Here is a 26,001-nt window from a genome sequence, read left to right on the forward strand (position 1 = left end):
TAATGATATAAACTTTAAAAACTCTCATAGTAAAGACATGAACACAAACTGTTCACAGAGCTTCACTCTCTTAGAAAAATACGCAGTTAAAACAACCAACGAACTAACAGAACAATGGCCGAGCGTCAGAAAGAAGCCTTTTACATATGTATGTTAGTCAAAAAAAATATATAATACAGTAAGAGAACTGTATAAAAAGTTCTTAAAAATGTAAGGAAAACTCATCTCTGATAGATAGAATCTGATCAAAATTCATCCAAACTGCATTAAATATAATATGAAACATCCATAAAATACATCACTTGGTCAGGAGTCGTCAGTTTACTCAGTGACAGATGTGATTAACAGAATAAGCCTCTTTGTCTGACAGTCGCTGAAATACATTTCAACCAAAGAGGAGAAGGACTGATCCTGAGCTGCTCAGCAGGTGATTAATGTCCACAGTGAAGGGCATCAGACTAATGTAAACCTTCTAAAGTCAGACAAACACGACTCTAGTATCATATATACACAGGTATTAGTGCATGAACAGGCCACACAAATAAAACTTAACTTAATACTTAATCAGTTAAATTAAAGACGACGGTGAAGTGAGCTTCAGATTCGGGATTAGAGGAAACAAAAATAAAGATATTTAGTGGCTGATTCTCCTTTTTTTCACCACTTACGAAGATCTAAGATCTTAAAAAGGGTTAAAACAGCTTCAGCTACGATGTCTGACACTTTCTCACAAGTGTAAGCAGCGACAAACCGGAGAATCAGCCGCTAAATATCTTTATTAATATTTCTTTAACTTCTCTCTGAGCGTCAGAAGCTAAAGGCCGAGGCTAACATTAGCATCAGAGCTAACCTGCTAACCGGCTCTTAAACGCTAATGCTAGTTGATAGCTGTTTACATTAAGCTGTTTACTGTTGCATTATGTGTAACTAATTAATCATAACTACATGTAAGTTATAGACCTTACCTTAACTTCTTTAAAACGTAACTAACAGCTACTGGAGCTGCTAGCGCAACGAGAGCTTATACAGGACGCCAAATTTTCTTTCCCAGGATGGCGAAGTCATGACCCGTCCTACTCGGCCTCTGATTGGCTGGTACTCGTTGCTTCCGTTGGTTGGATTGGTCAGGTTGAGGCATGAAGAGTGTGATTGGTTAAGGTAAAATCAGGGTCAGCCAATCAGAGGCTTAAATGTTCTTCTTCTGCTGTTTAATGGCGGTTAAGACAGTTTTCAGGCATATTACCGCCACCCTCTGGATGAGATTATGGATCAGAACGGTTTCTATAGTTTTACATTAAATTCTATTAATTGCTGTATTTTCTAAAACTCTGAAAACAGCCCGGTACCCTACATCACCTGACCTCTTCCGCAACATTTCTCTAATAATAGTGTCATGTGATTCATTTGGAGTGTAATTTTAAGTGTCTCTCTGTTGATGATATCTAGGACAGAAAAAAATACACGCTTTGTGTGTTATTTAGTCTTCTAACTGACCTCACTGTGACCGCCTGCTGTGCTGCGTAAAGCTGTCGTCCTGTGTTTGTGTTGCCCCTTTAATTATGTTTCTTTTGATTATTCCTGTTGCTTCAGATTTACTGAGTGAAATGTCCATGATCTCCTCATGTTTCTGTGTCTGCTTCGCTAACGTGTCCAGTTTCATTCCCCTCTATCTCTCTGTGAGCTGGTATCCACATCAATGTTATCATAATCATATTTTTAAATCTATACAGAGTTTCATATCTCTCATTAACTATATCCTGCCTGCTGTGAGACTGTAGTGACATTAATGCAGAACACAAATCTGTGCACAGAATAACTGCATCAAGAACAATAGTGTTGGTAATGTTGAAGTAAATCAGGTGCTCATCAAGGATAGGGCAAGTACTTGAGTAAAAATAAAAAACAATGACTGTCCAGCTCACTTTTAAAGGAAGTCCGTGGAATTGGTTGGCAGTCTAAAAACAATCTGAGGCGCTCTGATTATAAGCTTAAAAATCCTTTATTAAATCATGTATAAACCAACACTTTTCAACTCAGAGAGTCTTCATCAGGGTATAAGGTGCAATGAGGACATTTAAAACTTAACTTAAAAAAAATCAAGGGGTCATGTGACCAGATCACATGGCATGTTAATTCTTCCCCTTAAGGAGACCAAATACAGACATAACAGAAATAACAACAAAATAAGTGCAAACATAAACTATGACAACCTCACACATATAAATGGTAAAAAAAGGAAAGAGATGAGAGTCAATATTCAATGAGAAGTCAATAGAGAACAAGGTAATGACAATCTGACAGTGAAATATACTAATGAAGGTGAACAGCACTCTAATAGCACCCTACAATTACAATATAAACACAACTGTAAACTGACAAATGATCTGATGTTCTTGTTTTAACAGAAACTTGTAAAAAGCAAAACATGTGCTTCCTGTATTGGAATCCTTGGATCCATCAGTATACACTGGGACAAATGTAGGATATCATTTTGATATTGTAACCTATAGGCCGACAAGACATAAATGCTGAAGTGTCACAATATTTACTCTTCATCAGTAAATACAAGGGTTTATTTTGTATCGTAGTAATTCTTCATCTTCCTGTGAATATTATCATCAACTACAAAAAAACATACACACACACACACACACACACACACACACACACACACACACACACACACACACACACACACACACACATCTCCATGTTATCTCCTGAATATTTGTTTTATTTGTGTAATATGATATAATAATATTCCGTTTAAATTAAGTGTTTCTGAAACATGGATATATTTTAAGAGCTCTTATAATAGAACAATGTAGTAATAATGTAGTCCCCAGAAAGAACTACATTGCTGCCTTCAAGCGCTCTCTGGAAGTTCCCACTTCAAGATGTCGCAGCACTCTGTGGTATAGTAATATTCAGTGGTGGGAAGTAACTAAGTACATTTACTCAAGTACTGTACTAAAGTACAATTTTGAGGTGCTTGTACTTTACCTAATTCCTCTCCCATTAATCATAACTTATGTACTTTTACTGCAGTACTTTAACTATATCAAGCCTATAATACTATTACTTGAGTATTTTTGCATTGCTGTATTTGTACTTTTACTCAAGTAAAGTATCTGAGTACTTCTTCCACCGCTGCCTTTTAGAAATGAAATGGCGTTACAACACTTACATAATCACTAAAATAATGAAAACATGACCACCCGAGAGGAGATTGCTACTTTCCGACGCTCCGGTCCCGTTAGTTTTCAGTGGTGTGGTAGCGCATGAAGGCATCAGTGCGGTTCACCCAATCATACGCGAGCACGGAGTGACGTCGCAGATGTAAACAAACAGAGGCAGCGCGGCCATTACAGAAGACGAAGAAGAAGAAGGAGAATTAAACACAGAGCTGACCGTTTGGTTCTGCCGCCGTCGAACAAATCGTTTTGTGAGGTATTTCAGTCACAAAAACTCAATGTTAGATTGTATTAGATTGTTTTAACTGTCGTGTTGTTGTGTTTCAGTCGTTCATTGTTGTCTGTTCACCGTAAACACGTCAGCAGCGGCCGTTAGCTCGCTGCTAACTGGTTGTCCGTCCGAGAGACAGCGGCCATCACAGCGACCTGAGCGCGGACACACCGGGCGGACTGACGGTTAAAGACTAAACTGTTCCGTTAACTGTCTGTCTGTGTCGCAGGTGGTGACCGGTAACCGTCTGTCTGTGTCTGCGGAGAGGGAAATGAAAGACCCGAGTCTGAGCAACACTTGCCCGAACATGACGATCAGTAACGAGGTCATCCTGCAGAGCAGCCAGCTCGCCGCGGACGAGAACCCGTTCGCCGAGTATATGTGGATGGAGAACGAGGAAGAGTTCAACCGCCAGGTGAGCCAGAACACCTGGAGGACACGGTAGAGAGGGGGAAGACTCCCCGACACTGCTGTAAAGCCAGTTTTTTACAAAGAAAACACACACAAACAAACAAGCTGGAATCCAGGTCAACAGGTGACGTCATGAGTTGACAGGTGTGTGGTGTCACCTTGTAATACCGCAGTAACACCATCAACACAACAATGTAAAAATACTCTGGTACAAGTAAAAGTCCTGCATGAAAAATCTAAAGTACCAAAGTATTGCAGTAAAAGTACATAAGTATTATGAGCTTGATGTAGTTAAAGTATTGCAGTAAAAGTACATAAGTATTATGAGCTTGATGTAGTTAAAGTATTGCAGTAAAAGTACATAAGTATTATGAGCTTGATGTAGTTAAAGTATTGCAGTAAAAGTACATAAGTATTATGAGCTTGATGTAGTTAAAGTATTGCAGTAAAAGTACATAAGTATTATGAGCTTGATGTAGTTAAAGTATTGCAGTAAAAGTAGTGGTTTGGTCCCTCTGACTGATATATTATTATATATGACATCATTAGATTATTAATAGTGAAGCATCAGTGTTAGAGCAGCATGTTACTGTTGTAGCTGCTGGAGGTGGAGCTAGTTTACACTACTTTATATACAGTTAGCTAGTTATTAATTAGTCCCAGTTTACAATTGTTTTCATTATCGATTATTTTCTGGATTCATTGTTTGGTTCATAAAATGTTAGAAAACGGTGGAAAATGTTTTTAAGAGTCTTATTTTGATGTTCAGTTTACTGTGATGATGTCAGTAAATCTTTACAAAGGTCAGACTGGAAGCAGAGAATAGTCAAACTAAGTGAAATTATTATTTGCAGATCTGTTTTTTTTGTCATCAGTTTAATCGCTGCTCTGGTTCAAACATGTAAAAACATCAGAATGGTCCTTTAAGGCCGGCTGTGTGCAGACTGTGACTCTGCAGACATGTGAAGCATCACAGAAATGTCTCCAGTTCTTCATGTGACCTACGTACACGCTCGCAAACACACTTTTTTTTTTTTTTTTTTACAAGGGCTTTTTTTTTGCCCTCATGAAAAATGTTTGGGGGGCATTTTGGATCATTTCCAGGACAGTTTTTTTTAGTTGTGTGTTTCCTGACAGACGAATAATCAACGAGTGTTATTTAAAGTGAAGGAAGCAGCTGATCGTAGAATGTAAGAACATTAGTTACAGATTATAACTGAGTCCATTATATGCAGATTTTCTTTTCAAAAGTAGAAACAATAAACACAACGTTACGTAACAACGTCTCAGTAACGTTGCTGATGGTCTGCATGTCATGTGACCCTCTGGTGTAGAATAACAGGAACTCTGACAGCTGCGACCGTCCACATGTCTAACCTACTTTCATGTCCAGCTGATGGTGACTCAGCTGAAGAGTGACGGGTTTGAATAAAGAAACGCTTGGTGTTGATAACGTGTGTGTGTGTGTGCGTGCGTGCGTGCGTGCGTGCAGGTGGAGGAGGAGCTGTGGGAGGAGGAGTTCATCGAGCGTTGTTTCCAGGAGATGCTGGATGAGGAGGAGGAGTGGGAGTGGTTCATCCCGTCCAGAGACCTCCCGTCTCTGCAGGAGCAGCTCGGCCTGCTGGGGCTCGACGCAGACGCGGACTTCGACGTCGTGGTGAGTCCACCCGCCGTCCGCCTTCCGGCCGGTCAGCTGGCAGCTGTCGTCGCCTAGCAACAGACGCCCGCTGACAGCCATGATAGATGGTGTTTTGTAGTTTGATAGTTGCAGCAGTGTCTCAGTGAGAACATGAAGGAATAATGAGAAGTCAAAGCTTGTTCCTCACTGTAGGAACGTCTGCAGGTTCTTCATGTTTCCACTGAACATTACAAACAGGAAGTTTCTCTACAGGTCTGAACTCAGAGTTCATAGTTCCATCAGTGACTGTCAGCTGTTCTGGTCCGTGTTTGACAGGTGGGATCAGCTTCTAGTTTGCTGGTTGCCGTAACGTTTCGCTTCTCATTCGAGTCAGAAAGTTTCTCTAATCACCGTCTGGCTTATTAACGTGCTGCTGAGTCGCATCTTTCTCCTCATGACCTTTGACATTGGCCGCTGTGAGCACCCTGGGGTCCCTCGTCATCGTATTGATAAAGAGTGAACCGGCGTTGTCACGGTAACCAAGGTCAGAGAGATCTTTGTGGATCTGTAGGGGTTTAAAGACCGAAGCCTAAAGACGTGAAAGGCTTCTGGACTCTTCCTTCACAGATGAGTTGACCTTTGACCTCATGTTGGGCTCCTGTGGTGGAGAACGACTGTTTCAAACACCAGTTCAGCATCTCCTCACGTGATTGGCCGGTCGTCATCCATTCATGTTGTTTCCCTTCGTCTCTCCAGCAGAGGTCACTGTTGAATCTTCTTCTTCTTCTTCTTCTTCTTCTTCTCTGCAGATCAACAGCAGTCTGAACCCCAACGCCAAGGAGTTCACCCCGGGCATCCAGGAGCACGTCATGTGACCCCGCCGGGCCCCCGCTGCCGCCGCCGCCGCCGCTCCAGTCCGCACTGTGACATCATCAACAAGATGTCTGCCGTATTTTCCAGATGCCACTCGACCTTCAGCCTGACGTGTTGCCAAAGTTCTGCGTGTTCTCGCCTCGCATGTTCTGTTCAAGTTCAGAGTTCTGATCATCCTGCAAACCACCGACTGTTTCTGTTACTGCGTGTGTGTGTGTGTGTGTGTGTGTGTGTGTGCATGCGTGTGTGTGTCTGTGTGTGTGTGTGTGTGTGTGTGTGACTCTGAATGTAAATCAGCTGACTCTCTGTGTTTGTGTCTCTTCACTCAGAACAAACTGCTTCGTTACATTCGGCTCTCGCATCTTTTTATTTTTGCACTTTGATTTCATAAACAGTCTGTTCGTCTGCTCGTTAAGAAGCACTTTTCCAGACGGATTGATCGATTGATTGATTGATTGGTTGATTGATTGATTGATTGATTGATTGATTGGTTGATTGGTTTTGCAGCCGGTGGTTTGGTTTTGACCGTGTTAGTTTAGAGCTGCTTCTGTTCGGGTCTTTTTTTTTTTTTTCCCAGCATCCTTTGTGTTTTCTCTCCCTGCTGACCGTCGGCACTCTGCTGCCTCATTAACTGATGTTTGTGTTGAGTTTTTTTTTCTAAATGCACATAAAGTACTGTATAAAAAGTCATATAAAGAAAAACGTTGTAAAAAAAAAATCTATTTTTTCTTAAAACTATTTGAAAATAAATAAATGTTTATGGAGAAAAACAACAACAAGCTGTTTTGGATTCCGATGTTTTCGCAGCAGCAGCTCGTTTTTATATCACGTTATTAGTTCGTTAGTATCAGGTAACGATACATGAAATAAACACGAACAAATCAAACTTCACAGTAAACTCATCAAACTCTCCTCTCAGCCTGTAAACAAGTAAACAACAACAACAACGCTACAAACACTGTTTACAGTAAATCTTCCTCCTCAGCTCAGTCATCAGCGTGAGAACCAATCAGAAACATTTAACCACTGGTCCGATCGATGACATCACTGATGATAAACTTAAATACTCGTCTGATTAAAGCAGAGATGCAGATGTAAATAAAACAACAATAAACAGCAAACAAATGACACGTATGAGAGAAAGTCACTAAAAAATGATGAAAAAACGACGTCATCAAATATCTCGTTCAGGAAGAAACCAGAAAATATTCACACTGAAGAAGCTGCAATTATTCTTTATTAAAGAACAAATCAACATGATTCATTGATCATCAGAATAGTTATTAATAGTTGGAAACTGATTGATGAATCTGATTAGTTTTAACATAAATCTGATGTTTGTTGAGACGTCAGAACCAGAAACATCATTCTGTTCATAAAATATCAATAAATATTGACGACACGTCTTTATAATTTCCAAAATGTTTTATTTTATTTGTCCAACAGTCAAAAACTTTACTCTCGCCGTCATGTAAAGACAAAAAAAACACATTTGAGACGCTGCAACCAGCAAATATTTGACTTTCATCGTCAGTTATTTAAATAAACGCTGCTTCAGTTTCTGTCGACTGGTTTGTTGCGTCTCTGCTTCTTTTTCTCTCGTTAGTTTGAGTTCAGTTGATATAAAAATGAACCAAACAGAAACGTCACTTCAACACTTTGTGTTATACTTTTATTACAAATATAAACCTCCTTCTACAATCAGCTGCAAACGTTACTGACGAAGCTTTAAAACAACAAACAAACTGAAACTGAAGAACTGGTTCTAGAGATTATTTTCCTGATCAGTTGTTTGCTCCAGAAAGTGAAGAAACTGTTGATCAGTGTTTCTGGAAGACGACGTCCTCACATGTCTCGTTTTGTCCACAACACAAAGATATTCAGTTTACTGTCACAGAGACTAAAGAATCAGAGGATTTTCTTCTTAAAAAATGACTCAAAACAACAAAACAATGAATCGATGATCAGGAGAAACTGTGGAATATTCCTTTAAACTCAAGAACAAACCAACAGATGAAAAGTCTGTTTGATCAGCAGCTGCACGACTCGCTTCTGCAGCTCGACGTCTGAAACACCTGAACTCACCTGTCGACACAGACTGAAGACACGTCCAGCTGCAGCTGCAGGTTAGTTCAGGTTCAGGTTCAGGTTCAGGTGTGGGTCTGCGGGGGGGGTCTATAGCGCCCCCTGCGCTGCCCTCCTGAACAGCTGCTGTCTCTGCTCGGCCGTCATGTTCTCGCAGCTCTCCAGCAGGTTTGCTATGATGAGCGTCTGCTGAACGCTGGACGCCTTCACCCACAGACGGCCGTTCATCCCGACCACCAACTCACAGGGAAACAACTGCTGCAGCTCCGACCGCAGAGTACTGTGGGGGGCCAGCAGTCTGGGGGGGGGGGGTATTAAATAATACTCTGATCATTTACTGCAGTAAAAGTACCAATAAAGCAAAGTAAAAATACTCCATCACAAGTCCTACAGTAAAAGTACATAAGTATTATGAGCTTGATGTAGTTAAAGTATTGCAGTAAAAGTACATAAGTATTATGAGCTTGATGTAGTTAAAGTATTGCAGTAAAAGTACATAAGTATTATGAGCTTGATGTAGTTAAAGTATTGCAGTAAAAGTACATAAGTATTATGAGCTTGATGTAGTTAAAGTATTGCAGTAAAAGTACATAAGTATTATGAGCTTGATGTAGTTAAAGTATTGCAGTAAAAGTACATAAGTATTATGAGCTTGATGTAGTTAAAGTATTGCAGTAAAAGTACATAAGTATTATGAGCTTGATGTAGTTAAAGTATTGCAGTAAAAGTACATAAGTATTATGAGCTTGATGTAGTTAAAGTATTGCAGTAAAAGTACATAAGTATTATGAGCTTGATGTAGTTAAAGTATTGCAGTAAAAGTACATAAGTATTATGAGCTTGATGTAGTTAAAGTATTGCAGTAAAAGTAGTGGTTTGGTCCCTCTGACTGATATATTATTATATATGACATCATTAGATTATTAATAGTGAAGCATCAGTGTTAAAGCAGCATGTTACTGTTGTAGCTGCTGGAGGTGGAGCTAGTTTACACTACTTTATATACAGTTAGCTAGTTTAGTCCAGTGGTTCCCAACCTAGGGGTCGGGCCCCTCCAAAGGGTCAGCAGATAAATCTGAGGGGTGGTGAGATGATTAATGGGAGAGGAAAGAAGAAAAAACAAAGTTCTGATACACAAATCTGTTTTCAGTTTTTGGACTTTTTCTCTAATCTTTGATTTTTGCTGAAATATTGGATCATTTGAACATTTATTGAAATGAAAGTATGTGAGAAGTTTAGAGGGAAAAATCACTATTTGGTGGAGCTGTTAACAACTCATAGACATGTGAAATGTGACCCCGACTACACACTGCTTTTTGTAAGACGTCAAAAGCCAAAAAGGTTGGAAACCACTGGTTTCATCTTTAACAATGTGTTGTATTTTAAAAGCTTGTTATATTATCCATTGTGTCAAATCTTCATCTGAAAAGTAACTAAAGCTGTCAAATAAATGTAGTGGAGTAGAAAGTACAATATTTCCCTCTGAAATGTAGAAAGTAGCATCACATGGAAATACTCAAGTAAAGTACAAGTACCTCTAAACTGAACTTGAATAAATGTACTTAGTGTCTTTCCACCACTGTTAATAGTTCATTATAAATACCCAGAATGCATTTCAGGCTCTTTGTACCTTCTGACGAGTCCCAGAGAGACTCTGAACAGCAGACCTCCTCCTCCAAACACTCCCATCCCATTGGCTCGTCCTGAACTGTCCATACACACCAGCTCCGGCTCCATGTCCTTATTGGCTATGATGAACTGACAGAACACCAAGTCTCCCACCTGCACAGGTAACACACAGAGAGGAGGGGTCACAGCTCAGCTGCACAGGTAACACACAGAGAGGAGGGGTCACAGCTCAGCTGCACAGGTAACACACAGGTGTCTGTCAAATCATTGTCATTCAACACTCTGCTCTCATTGTCTCACCTGGACACCCTGCTCTCAGAGTCTCACCTGGACGCCCTGCCCTCAGAGTCTCACCTGGACGCCCTGCCCTCAGAGTCTCACCTGGACATCCTGCTCTCAGAGTCTCACCTGGACGCTCTGCTCTCAGAGTCTCACCTGGACGCCCTGCCCTCAGAGTCTCACCTGGACGCTCTGCTCTCATTGTCTCACCTGGACGCTCTGCCCTCAGAGTCTCACCTGGACGCTCTGCTCTCATTGTCTCACCTGGACGCCCTTCTCAGAGTCTCACCTGGACGTTGGGTCTGTTCCTCTTGGTGGCGCCCTCGAACGCCAGGTAGGACAAAGACGCCTGCTCACTTCCTCCAAAGTCCACCTTGAAGACGTCTCCTGATTTGACCGTCACGATGCCGATGACCGTCTCTCCTTTAGCGGCGACATACTGAGAACAGAGAGACAGACTCAAAATCCCAGCATGCACTGCTCCAACACCTGTCCAGGTCAGGGTGTGTATCTCACATGTGTTTTCTACAGACTTGTACTGAGACCTGCTGAACTCCAGGAAACTACCACATCACAACTTTCACTTCTCATGAGTCTCTGTGGTTTTCTGAGTTTGTAGATACTTTATTTTAATAAATAAAGCTGAACTTTAACGGCATGAAATGCTCCTCGGTGACATTATTATCAATAAGCCGTAAAAACAACTGATGCATAATCATTTTAACTGAGACTTAAGAGTGTTTCTAAACGGAGTCTGGTGAGTTTTAAATAAAGTACAGATTGACAGTAAACAGATGGAGGTAAATGTGAGAGTATGAGCTGCTTCCAGTGTTCATCGTGGATCTGAAGTCTCACCCTCTTCTGCTGAGAATCGATCCAGAACATGTTGGGCTGTTTGTGTCGGAGGACGCCGCTCTTACACACCACCAGCCGGTCTCCGCTGCGCCGCAGCCCCGGGCCGCAGACCACCTTCTCCGGCTTCACGTGGTCCGTCAGAGAGATGGTGTCGTCGGCCTGAAAGGAGAAATCATCTCCCGGTAACAAAACCTCCCCGACTTTATCTTTTAAACAGGAAAACATCTCGACTCTGCGGAGTTCAGGTTCACACACACATGTGATGTTTGTTGTTGCTGCACGGACACAAAGAAATGTGACACACCGGAAACAGGAAACTCATCCGCCTGCCTGCAGCGCCGCCTGCGGGACAAAACAACAACAACAACAACAACAACAGACTGCTGTTAATCACAACAAATCACAAAGAAATACAAATAAAATAAAAATATAATGTTAGTTAAAGGTTCTGCGGTTCAAAGAAAGAAAAACTTTATTTATAAACCAGAACACATAAAAACAGAAAACAGAAGTAATAACGCCAGTAAATAAACCGTTAAAACTCCGATTTGAAAGGTTGAAACTATAAACTTTGGTTATAAAACTGAAAAATAAGATTTAAACATTTGTATATTATAATTTATTATTTCCATAGTGAACTCAGACTGACAACAACGTCTACAACACAGATCAATAACAGTCAGTGAGACATAAACAGATGTTGACAGATGTTCAAGATGAGAAATCACACGAAAGCAACACAAAGTTCAAACAAGAGATTTACTATTAATCTACTGACCTCCTTTCTTTCTTTCTTTCTTTCTTTCTTTCTTTCTTTTTTTCTCATATAAATGAATGAATGAATAGTTTTATTTTCATCCTTCATGGAATTATTCAGACACATTAATGAGCAACAAACCAAACATTTTAGCATGAAACCTCCATTGTTTAACAGCACAACGTCAACATCATCAAACATAAACATAAACATAAACATAAACAAAAACATAAACATAAACCGTCCACATGACACTCAGATCTCTCACAATAGAAATACAACAAACACACAAACACACAAACACAGCTACATAAACACAAAACACAACATAAAATCCAAACAAAACACTGTTGATCTGATTCAGCTCATAAACACAAACATAAACAGGAAGTTATTGATCTTTAGAAATATATTCAGAAAACACAAATAAACAAACTGTTTTTCAGTTAAATCCCCCATCAGATCTAAATCTGGAACTTTTTTAAACAATACTTGTTGTAAATTATGATCTAAAGAAGATTTCAGCTCATTCATTCACAATATTCACAGATTGTTTGTTTGTTTGTTTGTTTATCTTTCAGTATGTGCTGCCTATGATGCATCTTATCTGTACACAGAGATCTCTGACTTTTAGGCAAATTATACTTTACATATTTATCACATTTTATAATCTTTCTTTAATAAACAAACATTTATTTTCTCCAGTTTAAACACAAACCAAAAAACAAAAGTTTCAACCTTTTAATCACATTTATCATCAGTTGAAATCTTTCATAAAGAGATTTGATTTGACAGACGTCATAATTAGATTTGATCATATTTTACTTCATGATGTAAATACATGAAGTAGAAGTTTGATAAAGTTCTTTCTTGTCTCTTCAGTGACGTTAATCAGATTCAGAGACAGAAGCAGCAGATCTCTGCTGTCCTCATTTATTATATTATATATTATATATTATATATTATATATTATATATTATATATTTATTCACTCAGTGGTTAATCATGTGTGTGTTGATCCTCTGACCAGCAGGCGGCGCTCTGACATCACTGACATGTGACCACAGAACCGTTTCTGGAGTTTTAGTCTCATTTTTTTTTTATAGTTCTTTGTTGTTTATTTGTGTTTATTATTTTATTATAACAGCTGATAGATGATCAGGTTTACTGTTGATGCCTTCAGGTGTTAAAAACTCACAAAGGAAGTTAAAACTGATACAAACGGATTCATATTTGTTGTCTTGTGTTGATGATATGAATACAGGCTGTGAGGTCAACGTGAGGTCAACATGAGGTCAACGTGAGGTCAACGTGAGGTCAACATGAGGTCAACATGAGGTCAACGTGAGGTCAACACAGAGACGTGCAAACATGTGTAATATGACACATTATGTGTTGTTATGTGTGAAATTTAAACTTTAAAACCAACACAATATGAGCAAACACACAGTAACTGTATGTGTGTCGTTGTTGTTGTTGGAGACACAAACAGGAAATGACGGGAGACAGAGAGGAGAGGTCATGTGATACAAACCTCAACCTTGTGCTGTTATTTAAAACAAAATGATCTCAAAACAATTTAACAATTTCAGTTTGGAAAATATCAAACATTTGTATCTGATAAAACAGGAAGGAGTCTGTCGTCACCTGGCAGGTGTGTTTCTGAGGAAGATAAGCAGCGACACCAGAGGACCAAACAACCAGCCCGTTCTCAACAGACTCATTCATAAAATTACAACGATCCTTTTTTTATGTAAATAAAGTGACTCTTACACACCTTTACGCTGCTTGTATCCTGTTTATAATTTACAAAAACCTGAACCTGTAAAATATGCTGCTTTATAAAACATCGCTGTTAAACAATAAACGCTGTGATTAAGATCCTGGTTTGGGTTAAAATGTTCAGTTGAAATGTGGTTACTGCTCCTTTAAAGTTAGGCAACCTTGGTTGTCATGGCAACAATAAACACCACATTAAGGTGTTTAAAAAAATATGCTGACTGGCGGTTGGAAACAGGAAGCGAACAGCATCTCCTGGACTTAAGTTCACTTTTTTTGCCACTTTTTGAAATCTAACTACCTAACACCCCCCCCCCCCCCCCCCCCCCCCCCCCCCGACCTCCACATCTATCATGTGATGCTTCTGAGCATCACAACCGGCGAAATGACTCGTTTCATCATCAGGATTTTCACATTTGGAAAGTCTCCGAACGAGTCCGTTATTTTAAGTCAAGTTAGCAGAGAGATAACACACACACACACACACACACACTCATACTAACACACACACACACACACATACACACACACACACACACACACACACTAACACACACACACACACATACACACACACACACACACACACACACACACACACACACTAACACACACACACACACACATACACACACACACTAACACACACACACACACACACACACACATACACACGCACACACACACACTAACACACACACACACACACACACACGCACACACACTAACACACACACACACTAACACACACACACACACACACACTAACACACACACACACGCACACACACTAACACACACACACACGCACACACTAACACACACACACACTAACACACACACACACTAACACACACACACACACTAACACACACACACACTAACACACACACACACACTAACACACACACACACACACACTAACACACACACACTAACACACACACACTAACACACACACTAACGCACACACACTAACGCACACACACTAACACACACTAACACACACACACACACACGCTGTGTCATGTTAAATATTCACATAATCGTGTTAAAGCAGCTCAGTTTATCCGACAGACTGATTTAAAACTGACTCAACGTGTAAAAGAAGGAAGTTCACAGTGAATCAGCTGTTAATAAAGTGACTGAACTTGTGCAGCTGAAGGTTTAAAGCATCAGATACAAACTCCGTCTCTTACCGTCTGGTCTGCTGCGGTGCAGGGAGGTGATGGAGGGTTCGTGTGTGGTCTGAAACAGCAGACTAATTATCTTCACTGATGGAATTAAACAAGGAAAACACATGAATTAGTGTCTAAGTAGTAAAGAGATAATCAGCATGACAAACATATAAAGTAACGTCCACACACACAGACGCACATGTCATTAAAACACTGTGTGTTCAACATGAAGGTTCACGTTTCCACACAGCTCAGTGATTAAACTTAACAAGAACCACAAACCACAGCTGAGAACAGAACAAGCAGCGAGGTTCAGACACAACGTTCAGACAACCTCACAACAACCATCCTACTTACATTTGGTCATCACACACACAACAGTACGGTTTACTGGGTCCTTGAAGTGACCGTCTGAAGAGACTGTCTGGGTTGTGGTTGCTATGGCGACTGATTGTCTTGTTAACGGGTGCACTGTTAGAGTCTTTTCTATGAAGATCATTTTACTTCCTGCAGCCATAAAAGCTGAAAGTTTCCTCCAGAGATCACAGCTGCAGGCTGAATAAATACTACAACTACTGTACTGAAGTAACATGTTGAAGTATTTCTACTTCACTCGAGTATTTTCATTTTCATCGACTTCATTCATCCTCTGCACTACATTTATCTCACAGCTTCGGTTACTTTTCTGATTAAAACCAACATGAAATAAAATGATAAACTTGTAAATGTTAGTTAAACGTTAAACCAGTGTTTCCAGAACGTTTCGTCTTGTGACTCCATGTTTCTGATGGTTTTTAAATTCTTACAGACAAACAGCTCAGGATCAAACGACAACATTTCACAAGAACCATGAAAAATGAATCATTAATCATCTCACGACCCCTTTGGAGGGGCCCGACCCCTAGGTTGGGAACCACCGGACTGCATTAGTACTAATAATGTACTTTATATTTAGTGTATACTAGTAGTATTTTAGATGACTTCTTCAGTCTGACGTGTTTGTGACTCGTTACCAGACATTAAAGAGGAATTTAAGATGATTTAATTATAGTTTGAATGTTTAATGAAGTAATTGTGTTTGTCAGCCGGAGGTTCAAATCTGACCGAACATCTCTGAACACAAACACGTCCGCTGTAATTTCACAGAGCTCTCCTGCAGCGAGCAGCAGCTGTCCTGCATTATCTGCTGCTGTCACTCATCTCTGCACAAACACCGCAGCAGCTCCAATGTGTTCTGCATTAACTCCACCGGACGAGAGAACGACGAGCAGCGAGCTCAGACACGCGGCACCGACAGGCGGATAAAAGACTCTGTCTCCCCTCTAATAACAAGAAAAATGAGTTGATTTAATTAAGTCTGTTGAGGTGTTTAAATAAGATGAAGATATTACTGAAGCAGACTCCGGTTTCTGCAGTTTGGAGCAAAAGATTCAATTATGTGGAAAAAAGAAATGACACTGAAAATATAAAAATGAATAAAAACATTGAGATATGATTTGAGTTTGATCGTTTTATTTCAAATATGAGAAAAATAGTTCTGTGATTGGTTCATTTAAACCCAAATTAACAACCAATCACATTGCTGGGTCAATCACTTATTCCCTGTTATAAATAACATGTAAACAGTAGATTAATGGAGCTGTAGTATTATATATATACTGTTGTGTAGTTTATTATACTGTATAATAATGCATCTCATTTGATAAACTATAAAACCTGAATCTCCACAATAACCAGTAACTCCAGCTGTCAGATTAAAGGACTCATATTCTGCTCATCTCCAGCCTCTATGTTTATATTCTGGGGCTCTACTGGAATAAAAACTCCTTATTTATCTTCTACTGGTCCTTTATGCAGCCCCTCAGTTCAGCCTCTGTCTCTAACAGGCCGTTTTAGCTCCTGTCTCTTTAAGGCCGGCCTCCTGATGAGCCCACTCTGTTCTGATTGGTCAGCTTCAGGAAGCTTCCTCCGGCTCCGGAGGCTACGTAAACAAACTATAGTAGCAGGATTTCACTTCTTCTTCTCCTTCTTTACTCCAAATGTCAACTTCTCAAATCCATCCGTACGTGTTGGAGCTGAACAACACATGGAAACACCTTAGCAACCACCTTAGCAACCACCTTAGCAACTAAGGCTACAGAGCAGACAGGCATTTATGTTCATATTACTAGAAAGTCGTAATAATATGAGAAATAAATGTTGTAATATGAGAGAATTTATAATATTAAAAGACAAAAAGTCAGAATAAAACCGGAATAAAAACTCATAATATTACGAGAATTAGTTGAACTGTTCTGATGAAAAGTCAGAATAATATGAGAACTCTGACTTTTGACTTGCAGGCAGCAAGTTTCTGAACTTTGACCTTGTTTAACATCCGACATCAGAAGAGGAAGCTGAAGATGAAGTCTTTAATGAAGTGGAGGGAAACACTGCTACTGAGAGTGCAACCAACGATTATTTTCATCATCGATTAATCTGCCGATTATCATCTTGAGCTCACGGTGACGTCATCAACAGTCTAAAACACAAAGATATTCACTTTATTTATTATATATTCAGTTATTATCATGTTTGACACAGAAAAGCTTGAAATCGTCACGTTTCAGAAGCTGCAACCGGCAACTTTTTAACATTTCTGCTTTAAAAAAATGACTAAAATGTTGTTCTGTTCTTGACGTCTGTCGTCAGTCGTCTTGTTTTTGTTGTTTAATTGAAGACGTGTTTATGACGAGTTAACGTCCTCGTGTTCATCTTGTCGTCTCTGTTGTGTGATTTGGAATATTCAGGTCTGAACTGTGTTTCTGCTCTGTTTTCTTTTTCCCTCCGGAGGAAACCGTGAGGCATTCACTGCCTCACATTAAAACCTGTAAAAAAAGCTGTGTTTCTGTTGGACTCTGCTTCTGTTGACCTCACCTGGACCACATTAATGTTTCATAACTCTGATCCTCCTGCAGCAGCTTCAGCTGCAGCAGCGAGCGTGCACGCAGGAAACGTGCACAGATTACCAGAGGTGGAAGGTAACTAAGTGCATTTACTCAACTACTGTTTAGAGGTACTTGTACTTTACTTGAGTATTTCCATGTGATGCAACTTTCTACATTTCAGAGGGAAATATTGTACTTTCTACTCCACTACATTTATTTGACAGCTTTAGTTACTTTTCAGATGAAGATTTGACACAATGGATAATATAACAAGCTTTTAAAATACAACACATTGTTAAAGATGAAACCAGTGGTTTCCAACCTTTTTGTCTTTTGACGTCTTACAAAAAGCAGTGTGTAGTCGGGGTCACATTTCACATGTCTATGAGTTGTTAACAGCTCCACCAAATAGTGATTTTTCCCTCTAAACTTCTCACATGCTTTCATTTCAATAAATGTTCAAATGATCCAATATTTCAGCAAAAATCAAAGATTAGAGAAAAAGTCCAAAAACTGAAAACAGATTTGTGTATCAGAACTTTGTTTTTTCTTCTTTCCTCTCCCATTAATCATCTCACCACCCCTCAGATTTATCTGCTGACCCTTTGGAGGGGCCCGACCCCTAGGTTGGGAACCACTGGACTAAACTAGCTAACTGTATATAAAGTAGTGTAAACTAGCTCCACCTCCAGCAGCTACAACAGTAACATGCTGCTCTAACACTGATGCTTCACTATTAATAATCTAATGATGTCATATATAATAATATATCAGTCAGAGGGACCAAACCACTACTTTTACTGCAATACTTTAACTACATCAAGCTCATAATACTTATGTACTTTTACTGCAATACTTTAACTACATCAAGCTCATAATACTTATGTACTTTTACTGCAATACTTTAACTACATCAAGCTCATAATACTTATGTACTTTTACTGCAGTAAAGGATGTGAGAACTTCTTCCACTGCTGCAGATTACAGATGATTTAAGTCGGTGTGACGGCTGTGACGCGTCGACGCTCTGCAGCCTTTTTTACAAAGCAGCAGAGAGTGAAATGAACCCGGCCTGAACTCTGAGACTGTTATTTATGTAGAAACACACACACAGAGTCAGAGACGAGTTCTCAGAGCTCATTTTTCAGCTTTATTTTACAAAAACACAAAAGAAAAAAAAAAAAAAATCCTAAAAACCTCCAGAAAACCATCATCAGCTCATTTAGTTTAGTTTTGTTTAGTTTGAGCTCGAACCTGCCGACATGCTGCAGGACGTCAACACAGAGTACAAAACACCTTCTTTTTTTTTTTTTTTTACAGACGTGAAAGTTCAGAAATTGACATTTGGTCAAAAAACAATTTTTTTCTTTTTCTGTTTTTTTACACACACAACAAAAACACTGGTTTAAAACTCCACCCAGTTTGGATCAATAAAGCACCAATAAACATGGAGTTAACTGTAGCGTCTGTTACTGTGAGCCAGTGTTACACACAACAAGCTTCAGATAAAAACTGTCATAAATGTTTCTTGTACAAAACGACGTGCAGACGACATTCAGAAGTTATTAACAATCAATAACAAACTGTGACATGTAAGTTTAAACAGATTATAACAAGATTAGTTTGTGTTAATAACGCAACAAGGAAATAAAAACACTAAAACTTGTGTCGGCGCTACGTCGACCCAAACTGGGTCAAATCTGAACTCAGTGATTTTTTTTAGTGTGTACACACAACAACAAGAACACTGGTTTGGTAAAAAAAAAAAAAAAAAAAAAAAAAAGTAAAAAAGCAACTGAAACATGTCTTTACAAACAATATTTCATCTTCTTCTTCTGTCTAAGTGACTAAAAAAAAAGGCAGAAAAATCCCCCTCAGATGCTCTCACACCTCCCAGAAACACACACACGCAGCTTCCTGAACACACAATCATCTACTTATTTCAGATGCTCCTGGTTCATGTTTCTCTCAGTTCTCAGCATGAAACTCTCCTGTTTGAATCATCACAACAAAAGATGAACCACTGTGTCAGAAAATATCTGATTCTTTAGTAAAAAAAGTCGAAGATACGAGTCTGTGGACGTAAAAACTGAAGGAGAGAAGTTAACTACGACTCCCAAGGTGCATTTCAGCAAGAAACAGCCAATCACAGAGCTTAAAAATTCAGTCACGCTAGAGATTAAATTTATTTTACAATATGCAGATTAAATCGGTTCCCTTTTAATTTCTGGCTCACTTTGGGTGAACTCAGTAACCATGGCGACATGTTTTATTAAGCAACAGCAGCTGAGGCTCATGGGTATTGCGGTATTCTTAGCTGTCTGCCAACATGACAGAGTAAATGTGATTTATCAGAAAGAAAGATGAGATCATGTAAACAGAATATAAAAGCTGCAGGACGGTTCGACTATCAGGAGAGTTTCACACTTCACACCTCCAGTCTGAGTTACATCAACTTCACTTAGTGGTTTCCTACATTTCCCAGAGTTCCTTTCAACAACTTTCAACAACTGTGTAAACAAACAACAACAAAAAAAAGAAAATCTGAAGTTTTTATTTTGAATATTAAAACCAGGTGAAAACGGGATTTTTGGGAGAATTTCCGTGGAATGTTTTGGTTTCTGTCTCCATGGCGACTGAACTTCTTCTGTTCAAATGTGGGAAAAACTAAACTATTAAAAAGGATCCAGAAACACAACAGACAGCAGAAGTGTTGAAGGGAATTTAAGGGGGATTTTTCTCCTTTGTGTGAGAACTGAAATCTGTTCTTCTTCTTTGGTTGCTCAGATGTGGCGCTGAGTTTGGACGCCTGTCTCGTCCTCTCGCTCTGTGGTTTTACTGGCTGTGTTTCATCGTCCTGCTGGAGCGACTCTTCAGCACCTTCTGGAAAAGATCGTCTGACAAACAGAAAGAAACTTCTCTGTCAGATTTTAATTCTACATTTTAACCAGATGTTTAGAAAAATATTTCAGATAAACTCACCGTCCCTGAAGCTCCTGGAGTCGAGCTGCGAGACAGAACGAAGGAGGAGAAGCAGTTAAATAAAGAACCATTCAATAACATTATGACAACCTTCATGTCTTCTGGTTAATATTTCCTATTTTTTTGCTGTAAGTGTTTCATTTCTTTTTGGCCAGATCCTCGTTGTGAACTTCTGAAGTCCAGAGGTTGATGATCTGCAGCGCAACAAGCTGGTGAAGCTGTAAACAGAACCGCGTTCCTGCACATGCTCAGTAGCGTCTGCCGTACACAGAACTACTCTCCAGAGACTGAAAACATGATGCTGTTATTAGTCTTTGGATCCGTTTCTAAACAAACTAACGTGACCAAACTCTTCATGATGAAGGATCATGTGACCCAGTGCAGCGCTGTGACTCACTGACGTGTTTTTAATAGTTTCTGGACAATTTTTTTGGACTAATTGTCACATTTCTTGTCGTGGTAACGTCATTGCAGCGTGCAGGAAGTGATTATATACATGACTCTTCATCGGTGGTAGTTTTTAAAAAAACTCTTTCCCCAATTCCTGCAATTTTACCGCAAAAAGAGACATAAAATATTGCAAATTGTATTGCAATTTTTTGAGAAAAGCTGCTGCAAAATCAAACATTTTTGGCCTCAATAATCACAATAAAGAGCTGCGAGTATGTTGGAGGTGAAACATGTTTATTAGTGTCACTCTGTGTTTTCTCACCCTGGTGGTGTGGGGTCCTCTGAGCGGAGCTGAAGGTCCGTCAGCCTGTTCTCTGTCCACCTTCGCAGCTGCAGAGACACAAAGACCAGCAGACTGTCTGTCACCACGGCGACATCCGGCCGACACATTTAACACTTAAAGGCTCAGAGCGGGAAACAGTCTGAACTCACGCAGAGGTCTGATGATGCTGTTGATGGCGTGGACGACTCCGTTAGTCGCCATCAGGTCCGCGTCCGCCAACGGGATCTTGTTAACGTACACGGTGTAGTTACGCTGCAACGCAGAGGAGATTATCAATACCGATCGGTGTTTAAATAAAGTTATTGACGAGTGAGGAGAGAGGACTGACCACGCCGAGCTCCAGCTTCCCCCCCTGCAGAGGTTTGACTCTGGTGTGAGATCCGACTCCTCCACTGACCAGCATCTCCTCCCCCAGGTGATACCGGAGCACACCTGACAGCTCCTGATGGTTACCTGACACACACACACACACACACACACACACACACACACACACACACAAAAACATCAAACAGAGAGACGGAGTGAAACTGTAACTTCGAGATTCTGCTCCGGAAGTAAGAACAAACATCGTTTCCCAGAAGTCTTTGAGGTTTAAACATCAATGAGTCAATGAGTGAGTGGACGGGTGGCGGCGAGTTCAGACATGTCTGTAATAACACTTCACACAGAATAAATTCATCAAATGTCATTAAAATAAATGTTTCATCCTGAGCGGCTGACAAACGACCGACTAGGAGCCGCTACATTTCATTCTGACGTCGCTACGGATACGTTCATGTTTCATTCTGACGTCGCCATGGATACGTTCATGTTTCATTTTGATGTCGCTACTGATACGTTCATGTTTCATTCTGACGTCGCCACGGATACGTTCATGTTTCATTTTGATGTCGCCACGGATACGTTTATGTTTCATTCTGACGTCGCCACGGATACGTTTATGTTTCATTCTGACGTCGCCACGGATACGTTCATGTTTCATTTTGATGTCGCTACGGATACGTTCATGTTTCATTCTGACGTCGCCACGGATACGTTCATGTTTCATTCTGACGTCGCCATGGATACGTTCATGTTTCATTCTGACGTCGCTACGGATACGTTCATGTTTCATTCTAATGTTGTCATTTAAAATCATCAAGTGCATAAGTATTAGCAGCAGTAGGCTGTAATACAGACAGGTGACAGATTAAAGGAAAACCTGGTCCAGGTGTGATATGCTCTCGTCCGACTAAATTCTCATTGGTCGAATAATCTCCGTGCTATTTTCATAAGGAGAGAAGTGCTACATCAACAGCCTTCCAGGATTAATCCATTATGTCCTGTGGCGGGGGGGACAGACTAACAAATTACCTGTGAAAACAACGGGGGTGTATTCAAAACACCCCCGTTGTTTTCACAACTTTGAACTCGCCCAACCTGATGGAGCCTGCTGGGTCTAACTGGACTCAACGTTTACTGAACGTTTACTGAATCAGCGTTTCTCCTGTAATAATATCAATGATCCCCCGCCAGGCCAAAAGATATTTTTTAATGCCAAAAATAACGCTAAATATCAGTAGTGTAACTCCGTTTAGGAATAGGGCAGCGCTTAGTATGTTTGCGTAGCGAGCGGGAAAGAGCGGCGGGAAAGTGACGGTGGATGTGAGCGGAGCAGAGGAAAAGGTTAACGGTAAGTTGTCAGTCTGGCAGTAAATGTACAGAACAGACTACAGTGTGTCAGTTAATAAATGTGTCATGAAAAATATGTCAGGTCTGTTGTTTCCCCAAGTGCTGCAAAAGTGAAGGAGGTTAGCTCCAAAGTTAGCAACAATAGGTTAGCATAACCTGAAGATGCTAACCCGCCCGCGACTAATCGATTAGTTAAAGATTATGTACGATTTCAGTCGACCAAGATTTTCTTTGGTTGACTGCAGCCCTACTGATCACTCACAACTACTTTGTGTTGATTCTGTCACCCGTCTGTATATTATATATATTAAACAAAGTACATTATTAATACTGATGAGTCAGTTGCAGCTGCTCGAGGTGGAGCCGGTTTACTTTGTGAGGGTCAGCAGATAAATCTGAGGGTTGGTGAGATGAAAGATCGGGAAGGAAAGAAGAAAAAACAAAGTTCTGACGCATAAATTTGGATTATTATTGTTTTCTTTTCTTTCAATCTTTTAGTTTTGGCCTCAAACTGTTATTATAAGTCATGTGAGGGGAAACTACAAACAACTCAGACACATCTGAAACATGACAAAGAGACACTGATTCTTTGTAAAGGGCCACAAGCCAAACGTATTGGGAACCACTTGTTTAATCTTTAATAATGCAGCGTGATTTATAAGCTTATTAATTTGTTATCTTGTGTCAAATCTTCATCTGAAAAGTAACTGTCAAATAAATGTAGTGGAGTAGAAAGTACAATATTTCCCTCAGAAATGTAGTGGAGTGGAAGTATAAAGTGAATACTCAAGTAAAGTACAAGTACCTCAAGTACTGTACTTAACTACAATACTTGAGTAAATGTACTTAGTTACTTTCCAGCTGAATTTATCATCTAAATCTGTGAACCTTAAAACCAGGTCTCATACGTGTTCTGTGGACGTCAGAGCGAACCGTCTGCATGTCTTTATTAGGAAAAGCAGTTTTATTTATAAAGCAGGTTTCATACGCAGAGGCGGATTCGAGGTGCTGTTCAGAGAAGTTAAAGCAACACAACACAAAGTTAAAACAACATTAGGACTGAAAGTGAAGCTGCTCAGACTCGTTGTATTAACCAGACGTTCAGACGTGAGTCACATAAACAACATGTTTCAGGACGTTCGGACCAAACAAGGAGCTGCAAACTCAGACCTGAAGGAGACTAATTCAACTGTGTCTGTTTGTTTGACAAGTTCCTAAAATTAAAATAATGGATTACAGTTTAATTTCTTCACATTTATACAGACGATCGATATGGAAGACTTAAAATGCCTAATAAATAAAAATAAATCAAAGAAATGAGGTGAAATACATTTATTATTTGTATTTCCTTTTTATGTATTTACTGTCATAACAAAAATAAAAACATGTGCACTGATAAGCCCCGCCCCCAAGCTGTGATTGGACAGTTGGTTGTCAGTGCGTGGTCGTAGCCCTGCTGTGTAGCATTAGCCTTGTTGGTTCAGAGCTGATTTAAAACAGTAGATGATGTGTTGAGACATTTTCAGCCAATGAAATGCTTATTGTTATATATTTTTATTTTTATATATATTGATGTGTTTCATCACACTCCAGTCATATCATTTAGTTTACAGCTCAGTGTGCAGTACCTCTAAATATTTAACATTTAAGGCTTTTATTAAACCGACGATCTCAGTCACAAAAATAAGTTTCCATCAGAAATAAAGAAACTCCAAACTTAACGACAAAATACTAAAAACTAAATCACGTGATCTATTCCTTTTATATTTCCCAACGACAATCCAGAAAACCAAATCTAAAAGACCGTGCGATTTTGGTTTAGAAATCAAGCGGCTACATTAGCCTACCCATGATCCTCAGCGACCGTTGCTATGGTGAAGACGCCAGCGACATAAAGTCAATATAACATTATGTAGTACTGCAGATTATTGGTTATGATCAGGATCAACGTACTTTACTGAACATTGAACTGTAAAGAAAATAATGTGTGCTATGGACAAAGAAACGAAGTGTATGAAATATATGAAGGTGACAAGAGAATAAATTAAACATAAATAATTAATATATAATTACATGATGTAACAGCGGAGGTTGAATAAAATGCACAATCTAAAGTCCAGTTTGATGAGTGTAGGACTGAAATGAGGGATGTGAAATGTAAAGTTCAGTTTTATAACCTCGTCTTCATCCCGTTTACACACGCGCGGCTGTCGCTGGCGTCTTCACCATAGCAACGGTCGCTGAGGATCATGGGTAGGCTAATGTAGCCGCTTCCGCTATCGTACAAAACTGACAAAAATACTTGATTTCTAAACCAAAATCGCACAGTCTTTTAGATTTGGTTTTCTGGATTTTCGTTGGGAAACAAAAAAGGAATAGATCACGTGACTTCCGTTTTTGGTTTCAAACGCAAAAACGAATCGGCTGAATGTCCGCAGACCTGCTGGATATTCAATCCAAAAAGGAATAACGATAAAACGAATCGGCAAAAACCAAAAACGGGCCGCGTTTGATTGGTTTTTCGTTATTTGATTCTGACACCAAAAATGTTTTTTTGTTTTTTGTTTTGAAACAAATAACAGATTTACCGTTTTTTAGTTTTTGAATTACAGATGAATTATGAATTATCCGATGATACCTGGACCCCCACAGATTGTAGCTCAGGTATAAATATGTTATAATCCACAGAAATACAAGCTGAGGTTTTTATTCATGTCTAATGTCTTTACTGGAGTTTCTACTTTTCAAAATGTGAA

At 39.6% G+C, this 26,001-nt stretch overlaps 4 protein-coding genes across 8 annotated transcripts in view; 1 reads left to right on the forward strand and 3 right to left on the reverse strand.

Annotated features, from left to right (window-relative positions):
- The window catches only part of matr3l1.2 (matrin 3-like 1.2), a 16,808-nt gene extending 15,736 nt beyond the window's left edge, over positions 1–1,072 (reverse strand). For 2 of the 5 annotated variants that reach the window (XM_067598227.1, XM_067598223.1), the window contains exon 1: positions 966–1,061. The gene's annotated coding sequence lies outside the window, so the exon portion shown is untranslated. The other 3 variants (XM_067598225.1, XM_067598226.1, XM_067598224.1) reach the window with 3 other exon arrangements.
- A 2,231-nt stretch (positions 1,073–3,303) lies between these two features.
- LOC137188653 (polyadenylate-binding protein-interacting protein 2-like) lies at positions 3,304–7,069 on the forward strand. Its single transcript, XM_067598242.1, has 4 exons — positions 3,304–3,450; positions 3,695–3,880; positions 5,369–5,533; positions 6,304–7,069. The coding sequence occupies exons 2-4, from the start codon at positions 3,737–3,739 to the stop codon at positions 6,367–6,369; spliced, it is 375 nt and encodes a 124-aa protein (XP_067454343.1). The 5' UTR covers positions 3,304–3,450; positions 3,695–3,736; the 3' UTR covers positions 6,370–7,069.
- Positions 7,070–8,027: 958 nt separating this feature from the next.
- On the reverse strand, positions 8,028–11,516 carry LOC137188652 (exosome complex component RRP40-like). The gene is made up of 4 exons (XM_067598240.1): positions 11,216–11,516; positions 10,650–10,799; positions 10,083–10,234; positions 8,028–8,750 (listed from the first exon to the last, which is right to left on the reverse strand). Exons 1-4 carry the CDS (start codon positions 11,438–11,440, stop codon positions 8,543–8,545), a joined length of 735 nt encoding a protein of 244 aa, XP_067454341.1. The 5' UTR covers positions 11,441–11,516; the 3' UTR covers positions 8,028–8,542.
- Positions 11,517–19,614: 8,098 nt separating this feature from the next.
- The window catches only part of tgfbi (transforming growth factor, beta-induced), a 36,248-nt gene continuing 29,861 nt past the window's right edge, over positions 19,615–26,001 (reverse strand). Inside the window, exons 13-17 of the mRNA XM_067598243.1 lie at positions 21,900–22,024; positions 21,721–21,823; positions 21,551–21,618; positions 20,839–20,863; positions 19,615–20,753 (exon numbers count right to left, since the gene is read on the reverse strand). Of these exons, the coding sequence (XP_067454344.1) occupies positions 20,692–20,753; positions 20,839–20,863; positions 21,551–21,618; positions 21,721–21,823; positions 21,900–22,024 (383 nt within the window). The 3' untranslated portion in view covers positions 19,615–20,691. The remainder of the gene's footprint in view (positions 20,754–20,838; positions 20,864–21,550; positions 21,619–21,720; positions 21,824–21,899; positions 22,025–26,001) is intronic.

This window comes from Thunnus thynnus, chromosome 9, assembly GCF_963924715.1.
Source record: "Thunnus thynnus chromosome 9, fThuThy2.1, whole genome shotgun sequence".
Lineage (NCBI taxonomy): Eukaryota > Metazoa > Chordata > Actinopteri > Scombriformes > Scombridae > Thunnus > Thunnus thynnus.

Bases quoted from the DNA above. Each gene is read 5' to 3' on its own strand.
- LOC137188653 (XM_067598242.1), top strand. From the start codon at position 3,737: ATGAAAGACCCGAGTCTGAGCAACACTTGCCCGAACATGACGATCAGT. The intron at 3,881-5,368 runs GTGAGCCAGAAC...GCGTGCGTGCAG, and splicing joins AGGAAGAGTTCAACCGCCAG to GTGGAGGAGGAGCTGTGGGA. The intron at 5,534-6,303 runs GTGAGTCCACCC...TCTTCTCTGCAG, and splicing joins ACGCGGACTTCGACGTCGTG to ATCAACAGCAGTCTGAACCC.
- LOC137188652 (XM_067598240.1), bottom strand. From the start codon at position 11,440: ATGTTTTCCTGTTTAAAAGATAAAGTCGGGGAGGTTTTGTTACCGGGA. The intron at 10,800-11,215 runs GTGAGACTTCAG...CTCTGTTCTCAG, and splicing joins TCGATTCTCAGCAGAAGAGG to TATGTCGCCGCTAAAGGAGA. The intron at 10,235-10,649 runs GTGAGACTCTGA...TTACCTGTGCAG, and splicing joins GGAACAGACCCAACGTCCAG to GTGGGAGACTTGGTGTTCTG.